Source organism: Myotis davidii, unplaced genomic scaffold, assembly GCF_000327345.1.
Source record: "Myotis davidii unplaced genomic scaffold, ASM32734v1 scaffold616, whole genome shotgun sequence".
NCBI classification, from domain to species: domain Eukaryota; kingdom Metazoa; phylum Chordata; class Mammalia; order Chiroptera; family Vespertilionidae; genus Myotis; species Myotis davidii.
The window spans coordinates 2,924,545-2,933,628 of NW_006291965.1; the positions used below are offsets into that span (position 1 = coordinate 2,924,545).

General features: G+C 45.9%; 1 protein-coding gene across 1 annotated transcript in view; it reads right to left on the minus strand.

Annotated features, from left to right (window-relative positions):
- Positions 1-1,994: 1,994 nt before the first annotated feature.
- The window catches only part of PIP5K1B (phosphatidylinositol-4-phosphate 5-kinase, type I, beta), a 309,531-nt gene continuing 302,441 nt past the window's right edge, over positions 1,995-9,084 (minus strand). The window contains exon 14 of the mRNA XM_015565018.1: positions 1,995-2,193. Coding sequence (XP_015420504.1) covers positions 2,191-2,193 — 3 coding nt within the window. The 3' untranslated portion in view covers positions 1,995-2,190. The remainder of the gene's footprint in view (positions 2,194-9,084) is intronic.

Consider the following 9,084-nt stretch of genomic DNA (forward strand, 5'->3'; position numbering starts at 1 on the left):
TCAGGACTTAAAAGAATGGTTCTCAACATTTCTCAGGTCAAGATCACTGTGAATTTGATGAAAATTATAGTATTGCCCTAGCTGGTTTGGCTCAGTGGATAGAGCATCGGCCTTCAGACTAAAGGGTCCTGGGTTCGATTCTGGTCAAGGGCATGTACCTCGGTTGCAGGCCACTCCCTGGCTCAGGCCCAGGTTGGGGCTCATGCAAGAGGCAACCAATCCAGGGGTTTCTCTCACATCAATATTTCTCTCTTGTCTTCCCCCCCCCCCACTTCCACTCTCCCTGAAAATCCATGGAAAAATATCCTCGGGTGAGGATTAAAATAAATTTATAGTTTTTCTGTTTATGAAAAAAAGCACAACAAAAAACAAAAACCCAACTCTATGTGCCCTATTATTTCATGGTCCTATTCATATCCATCTATGACCTGCCTAAGAATCAATGGGTCCTGGGCTAAGGATCCCTGCTTAGGTAAATGGGTACGCTTACAAATGGGAGGGGCCAGAATGGGATTCTGGCTAGGCAACCCCTGTAGTGAGGGAGAGCACCTGCTAGCACATATGACTACTAGGGACAGAGATGGCAAAGAATCCTGTTTCCCACTTCAGTCGAATTCCCTGTTGACATCCCAACCCAGGATAGATTCCCAGCACCAACTCTGCAGGTAAAATTACAGTTATACTGGGTAACCATGGCCAAAGGCTACATTTATAAAAGTTAATGGCATGTTTGCTTCCAAGAATCCGCTTGCTTTAACTTAAAGATTTTACACTGTCTTTCTGCAGCCTTGGTCATTTTGCTGTCACATGCTTCCCCCCCAGGAAAGGTCTATTCCAAAGGCACCCCCCCGTATGATTATGCAGCTTCTTGAGCCTGTGCTGCTTGGGACACTCATGAGATGGTGTAGGTGCATTCACTGTTTAAAATATTCATTGCTTCTCTCTGTTGAGTCCACTCTTATGTGAGAAGTATTCTTCTCACACCTTTGACATTGGACTTGTCTAAGTCATTTGCTTTGGCCAGTGGAATGTGAGCAGAGTATTGTAAACCGCACCTAAGCTGAAGTTTTTTTATGAGCTCCCATCGCTTGGTTACACATCTCATTTTTTTTTCTTCTGCCATAAAAGTGACATGTTCTAGATAGGGACTGCTCTAGATCCCCATCCAGAGATTTTGGGACTGTTTGCTACCATAGCATAACAGTGAAGCTGGCTAATACACCAGGACACTGGGTAAAGTCTCCTGAACAAGTTGAGCAGAACCCGCTATTGGCTTCTCAGGGCCAGAGCACTTTCTGTCCATTTTCGTCTGCCATGAGACTCAGTTTATTTAGGATTCTGGAATCTGAAAATGAGACGCATCTAAGTTATTTCTTCTTAATTAATAGAGAGAAATATACAGGCCATAAACCATTGGAATTACTGTACTACCACAATTGAGAACAAAATATTTTATTTTTCTCAATAAAACTATAGTTTACAATAGTATTTACTAAATAAATTATATAATTTCTCTTTTACAAGCAATAAACTAAATCACAAATATTTCAAAGACAACGTGTATGTACACGACATAAGGCCTTTTATAAATAGCTCCGCTTTTCTCATTTCACTGGTAAACAGTGAAAACATCTTTATAGAGGCTAGTTATCTATAAAGTATATGCAGACCTATCATACTGATCTTTAGATAAAACCAATTTAAACTTTTAATGACATGGGCTGTGATTATAATTTTGCAAAAAGAGCAGGATTTATACTTTATATACCATTTTGCACAGATGAGTTTTTAAAAATATATATAAGCAGATTACATGTGTTGCTTATGTATAATCACTGGATGCATGCAAAATGAAATAATGCAAGTATCAATAGGAAAATAGCACTTTCAAGTCCAAAAAAGTGATTGGCAATGGTATAGAAAGCAGCTTAAATAGAGTTCATGCAGTTCTTCACAGTTCGGCAAGCAACAGCAAATGATAGAAGAGTGTGGTATTTTTCACATCACATCTGCTGATGAGCCCATGGACCAAGGCTCCCCTGACATCTCGTAGACTCCTAAGTCCAGAAGATTGTTACTCTGTGTCGTGGGGCTCAGCCAAGTTCCTTTGGGAGATCTGGAGTGGCGGAACTTCTCTCCTACCACTGAGTTCATGTCCCATCCGTCTGCCTCGGTGGTCACCATTTGCACTTACTGGGGGGAAAGAAAGAAAGCAGCTGTAAGACTTAGTTTTGGTGTTGACTGATCACTGCTCCTCATGAGCAGGAACACAAGTCCGTTGTTTCTCCCAGTGACTTGGGCCTGGGAAATGTGCGAGTTGAATTCGGGGTGCATGAGGCTGGGATTCTGCAATGATGAGCATAGCGTATGCATCTCTGGCAGATCCGCAATATGTTATTGACACCAAGGTTTATCAAGTCCCTACTAAATCACAGCACAGTGCTGGAGACTCAGAAGGAAGCAGCACCACCTAAGACAGCGGTCGCCAACCTTTCGGATCTCACAGACCACTAGTGGCCCGTGGACCACCGGTTGGCGACCTCTGGAAGACACACCTGCCCTCCAGGTGCACAGGGCTGGAATGTGCTGCGGTATATCAGGTCTGAAGCCAATCAGAACAACTTGAACATTGTCTTGAACTCATGAATGCTGTGTTCCTTTTCAAGCACTGTTCCTGTGGCCAGGGAGTGAAGATATATCCAGTAAATACTTAACCTAATATGATAATCATTTAAAATCAGAGGCAGCTAATTCAACCAGTGACAGTTACACTAAGCTGTGTATGGGGAAGCAGTCTGCTGCTCAGTCTTTAGAGATAGACACAGAGGGCTAAATGTATTGGTTTCCTAATTATTACAGCGATAGAACATTATGCTAGTTACTTAACTTTCTTTGCACCTTATTTTGTTTTATCTGTAAAATGGTGGTAAAAAAGCACACCACTGTATGGAATAGTTGTGAGGGATAAATTTTTCTATGGAGAGGTAGTGTATATGGGTACACATATATACAAACGAGTGCATGTATATAGAAAAATACAATACACAAAAATCATAATACATATCATTTAGCATAGTGCCTGGCATATGCTAATGCTCCCAAAATAGTAGTTAAGAAGGTTCGAGCTGGATCACAGAGATTGTGTGGCCCAACATCTTCCTTTGGAGGCAGTAAAAAGTTTGAAATGACTCCAAAAATTGTTAGAAAAGAAACTATGTCAAGTAAAGATGATTCTACTTATTTATTTTTAAAATATATGTTTTTATTGATTTCAGAGAGAGGAGGGGAGAGGGAAAAGATAAAAACATCAATGATGGACAAAAATCATGCACTTATGGATGAGGACAGTGGGTGGGGAGTGAGGGCGGAGGGTGGGGTGGGAACAGGGTGGAGGGGAGTTATGTTGGGAAAAAAGAGTAACTAATGTAATAATCTGAACAATAAAGATTTAATTTAAAAAAAAATCAATGATGAGAGAGGATCACTGACCGGCTGTCACCTGCACGCCCTCTACTGGGGATAGAGCCCGCAGCCGGGCATTTGCCTTGACCGGGAATTGAACCATGACTTCCTGGTTCATAGGTTGATCCTCAACCACTAACCCACACCAGCCGGCCAACAGGATTCTATTTAAAAACCAGGATTTTATTGTGTAATTTGAGCCTACTGTTAGTTGTAATTTTTCTTAAATTACCACTTTGTTTAATAATTTAGATTGTCCTCTCTTATTCAGGTTAGAGAGGTTTCCCTGCTTAGATGTGCAATATGCTCAAACTGTTACTCAAAAATCATCTTTCAGAAATAGCTTGAGTGGTCGGCGTTGCGAGCTAGAGCAGTGGGCACATGGGAATTGCCTACATGCTCGGGACAGATGTTAAGGTGGATTTTACTTAGGCTCAATGTGGTAACTTTGAGGTGTGGTACATATCAATCACTGATATAAAATGATAAGGTCTTACTAATTAGATTTGAGTCCTGCTTTTTTAAAGTAAAAAAATAAAAGCAGGTAGTTTTGCTCTCCTGGCCCTCTAGAAGATAGGTGGAGTTCTGTGTCTGGTTTCTAATGCCAGACTCTGAGAGGGACATATATCAGTCTGAGTCACGTGTGAGAAAATCCACCCGTGAAAGGCTCCAACCCGAGGACTCTATGGAAATGGCTGAAGACCTGGGCTTTTTGGTGTAGAAAATAGGAGTCGTAGAGATGGGGCCTAGTAATTGTCTGAGTATGCGAAGGCTAGTCATGGGAAGAAGGGTTAAGCATGAGGTTAGTCCCAGGACACCTGAAGTGTGACACTGTTATCAATCGACGGCTGTGACCCTGGGGTGGGGTTGGAATATCAGAATGCGTGAAGTGAGTGGAGTGTAAAGCCTCACCCCTCCCAGGCTCCCCCCATCACGCATCCTCATCCTCATATCCTCCCCCAGCCCATGGGCCCGATGCGCCATCCACTGCGACCCAATGGGTGAGGCTAAGTGAGTCCAAGTCCGGAATCGGAACAAATGTGTGGAAGCCAGTTTTGCTTCAACCTGGAAGTGCTCTCTAACCAGAGTAAAGAAATGAGTGGTCACTGAGGGGAGGGGCAGTTGCTGTTGCTGGGGGTGAGGCTGAGGCTGAGGCTGAGGCTGACTGGCCGCTGGGTAGAGCTGAAGCAGAAAGCTGTGTGTCCTAAACACGGCCCCCAGGAGGCACTCGTACGTGGTGCCAGCAGAGCAGACTTGCCAGTCATGGCGGGGCTGTGTCACATAATCACAAAGTTCCATCTCAACCACAAGATTCTATCAAATACTATTTGTAATTTTTAAATGTTTTACATTTATTATTTTTATTTAAATATAGTTGGTATACAATATTAGTTTATTTCTCCGCACCTCTTTCAGTCTTTTCTCTGCCACATATACCCCTCAGCCTACTGTTTAAAAATTCTGTTTAGCCAATAGAATTTCCTAAGACCTGGAATGTGATGTGAGGGAATCTTAGGGCAGAGCTGAAAGGAGGCACAACTTCATGACAGTCAGACTGGCCGAGATGCTCAGCACTCAACAGTCCACGAAGTCTCCCATTATGAAAGTTTTAACCCTCAGGGGTGCTATTCTTTTTTTAGTTACAATTACTTCAGGGTTCGGCCCATGGGTCCCCCAAAGCAGGATCTTTTCCTCTCTGGAGTCCAGGAGCCTCCTCATTTTGGTTTGAAGTTAATGTTCTTTCCCAAAGTACCTCCGAGGAGAGCATGTATCTCCAGGCTATCATAGGCAGTAAGTCTGTTATCTATATTCTGTCCCTATGCCAAGCCCATTTCCATCAGCAATTCCTGAGCTCTGCTTCCCCCAGCCCTGCACTGTTTCCTTTCTGTTGTATGTTGTTGTTATTCTTTTGGCTGATTTCCTTCTGTTGCCACAAGAGCACGACTCCTCCTGCCTCAACATCACTTCAGTCCAAACGCAGCACCACCACACATGCACGTGAAAGCGTCACGGTGCCTGCCTGTGGCTCTGCAGTTCGTCCTCTCCTCTGGGTCACTAGATAGCCCTGCGTTCGAAATTCAGGGATTTCTGAGAAAGCAGCCACCACTGGGCTGTGGGAAGTCCTGAGTCTTTTTTCTTTTACCTGAGGTTCTATATTTGTTTTTATTATATTCATATATCTACCTCAGGTTTGGGGGTTACTTCCCAAGGCACAGTCACTCGGGGACAGATTGGAGTGGGGGATTTCTCTGCCCAGTAGCAGTAGGAATCCAAAGCTCATCATTTTATCTGGAGGTAAAACAACGACCCATGCTAGTGTAGAAATCAGGACACGGTGTAAGAATGGAGTTGATCTCACTGCTAGTGGATCTGATCGATGGAGGGAACTTAGAGAAGCGTGGGTCCAAATTTCCTACCTTTGCACTTAAAAACATCAGACTCAGAATCAGATGAAATTACTCTTTTCCAATGGCCAGGGACTGTGGGCCTTGAACTAACAACCCTTGAGGCCGGAGGTGGGACTTGGAATGTCCTTGAAGGATATACACAGTTCAGATGAAGACGACCCTGTTGTGCCCGCTCTGGGAGAATGTTTGTTGAAGTCTGTGGAGCTGGCAGCACATGGAGTGCCAGGCCTCCTGCCAGCCTCCAAGTGTCCCAGCAGAGCGTTCCTGCCGACCAGCAGAGAGATCACGGGTGAGGGCAGACCCAGGAAAAGAGCTGCACTCCTCTTGGACATCTCATGGGATGGACTTAGGGTTATGGCCTCTCGTCTCAAAACCGTTAGTGCAGCCCCAGTATCTCAACAAGGTTCCCCCACCTGATTGATTTGTTTTCCGAAGACCCAAGGGAAGCCTGAGGGCAATAATGATTTATATCAGCTCACGAGTCTACAGCGGACTTCCTAGCTTATTATAAACCCAAAGGGTTCCCTTAATATCTAACACATCATATAGCCCTGGGCTGCAACCGAATGCACTCTGACCCCTGCTTCTGCTGCATTAGGAGAATGTTGTGGGGAGGAATATGGGCCTGGTTTCATTCAAACAGGAGCACTGGCTTCTCTCACAGACGTAGAAGGAAAGCATGAGGTGCCAGCAGCTCCCGGGCATGGCCTCGAGAGGAGGAACTAGAAGCTTCTCCATCTCAGTACTTTTAACCATTAAGGGTTGAATTGTGGCTCCCCAAATTGCATATGTTGAAATTCTAACCCCAAAGTACCTCAGAATGTGACATGGCTTGGGGATAGGGTCTTTTATAGGGATAATCAAGTTAAAGTAAGGTAATTAGGGTGGTCCCTAGTCCAGTATGACTGTGCCCTTATACGAAGAGGAAATTTGGACAGGAGACAGACACACAGAGGGAAGACAATGTGAAAACACAGGGAGAAGATGGACATCTACACGCCAAAGAGAGAACCCAGAACAGAGCCTTCCCTCACAGCCTCCCAAGGAGCCAACCCTGCTTGGACTTCTGGCCTCCAGAACTGTGAGGTGATAAAAACTTATATTGTTTAAGCCACCCAGTTTGTGGGACTTTTGTTATGGCAGCCCTAGGAAACGAATACGGTAGCCATTACTGAAAGTTAGAAAGTTTTTTTTAAAAAGAAAGAAGGCTCTACATATATTTGAATTTTATTATAATCAATCCCATCCCCTATAGGGGATTACTTAAAAAGGTAAAGGTTATATTCTCCTAGAACAGTAAGGGACGACCTATCAAAGATGGAACGTGAAGAAAAGGCTTTTTCCAACTTGTGTTTGTTGATACTTTGTTAAAGTCGCTGCCTAAGCAGAAGAGAGCAGTTTCTGTGCTGAATCCCCCAACTGCCAGCGAGCCCTTTCAAAGAGGCTCAAGTGGACGGGGCCTGGTTGATGGAGAAAGGCACCCTCCCACCCTAGGGAAGATGAGCACCTTTCGTTTTGGGCCTGACTAACAGCAGCCCCCAGTCCACCTTGAAAGGAGGAAGATGCTGGGCTGTCAGAGGGAGCTGCCTGTCCCATGCGAAGGACGTGCCCCTGGCGAGCGTGCACGCACAGCACGGAGGCTACGATAAAAGACGTGGAGTGGAAACAGTCCTTTGAGCGACACACTCACTCTTAATTAAGCTTCCATTCAAGGACTTCAATCACGTATCCCCCTTGGTCAGAGGGGCCTTCCTACCAGTAGGTGGCAGTAGGCCTGCAGGAACCAGGAACACATGCGCAAGTCCAGTTCATCCACTTGAGTGTGGTAGGAGCCTACTAGGGTTCACCTGGGAATCAAGTGTATTTTTTCTCTCTAATGTCGAGCAAAGCTATTGGCTGACCATAGGCGGGGAGCCTGGGGGAGTGACAGCTCTGCCTTACATGTAGCACAGAGGAATGACCGGATGCTCAGCGCTGCGGGGCCCCACCAACCTGCTCGGTGCTGCATCTCAGCCCTGGATGTGTGGGGAGCTTTTAAAATACCAAGGCCCTGGTTCACTTGAGGGGTTTTATTTCTACATACTACATGCACCAGCAGGTGACCATATCTGCTATCACATTCATTTACCTGGCACCTTTTTGTGAGGTTCCACAATGATTTGGAAACATCTAACGGACCTCCCAGGGACTCAGCCAGGGAGATGAAACGTGATTGGGGAACGGGGCCATGCATGGCAAAGAGCAGTTCACAGGCCCCTGGGGAAGGCAGTACAGCTGGTTGACTAATATCCCCGGAAAATTCGTGTCCACCTGGAACCCTGGAATGTGACCTGCTTTGGCAGGAAGGTCTTTGCAGATGTACTTACATCCACAAGTTATGAGGAGGTCACACTGGGTTAGAGTGGGCTCTTAACCCAACCACCGGGGTCCTCATGAGTGCCGGGGAAGAAGGCAGGAAGAGGGAGGCAGAGGTCAGTGCTGCGAGTCCGAGGACGCCCAGGAACACGTGGAGCACCAGCAGCTGGAGAAGCAAGGAGGGAGCCTCTCCGGGGCCTTCAGAGGAACATGGCGCTGCCAACACCTCGACCTAGGGCTTCTGGGCTGCACAACCGTGAGACCACGGATTCCGTTGTTGAAGCCCCCAGGCTGAGGGTCTTTGTTATGGCAGCCCTGGCAACGTAACAAGGCACAGACAAACCAAAGGCCAAACCCTCAGCCCCACTCCGGAGTGCTCATTGTGTTCATCACACTCGGGAAGGCCTTACTTCTTACTGAGTGGTCAGTGTTTTATGCACCCTCCCATCTAGCACATTTCCCAGTCCTCCACAGATCCAGGAGAGTGCAGGGGACAAATGACAACAGCCGTATTCACTAGGGCGTGGGTATGACTTAAACTTGCTCTTTCTAAAGTTCACAATTGTTCTTAATCTGGTTCCTTCCGCGTTTGCTATTTGTTTCCTGCAGGCTCAGGGTCTGGTAAACCCCAAGTTCATGCCATTAGAGACTGTTCTTCTTCGAACACTCTTTTCCAAGAGCTGGAAAGGCTCAGGAGACTAGCAAACACTGCCTTTCTATGACAAGAGAGGGGAGGAAAGTAGAAACCAGACTGAGAAGCAATAGGGAGAGTTTGGAGGCAGCAGGCAAGGGGAGAGGGGCAGTGTTGGGGGACAAGGAACGGAAATGATGGGGCTACCCGTGGGGGGGGGGGCCTGGA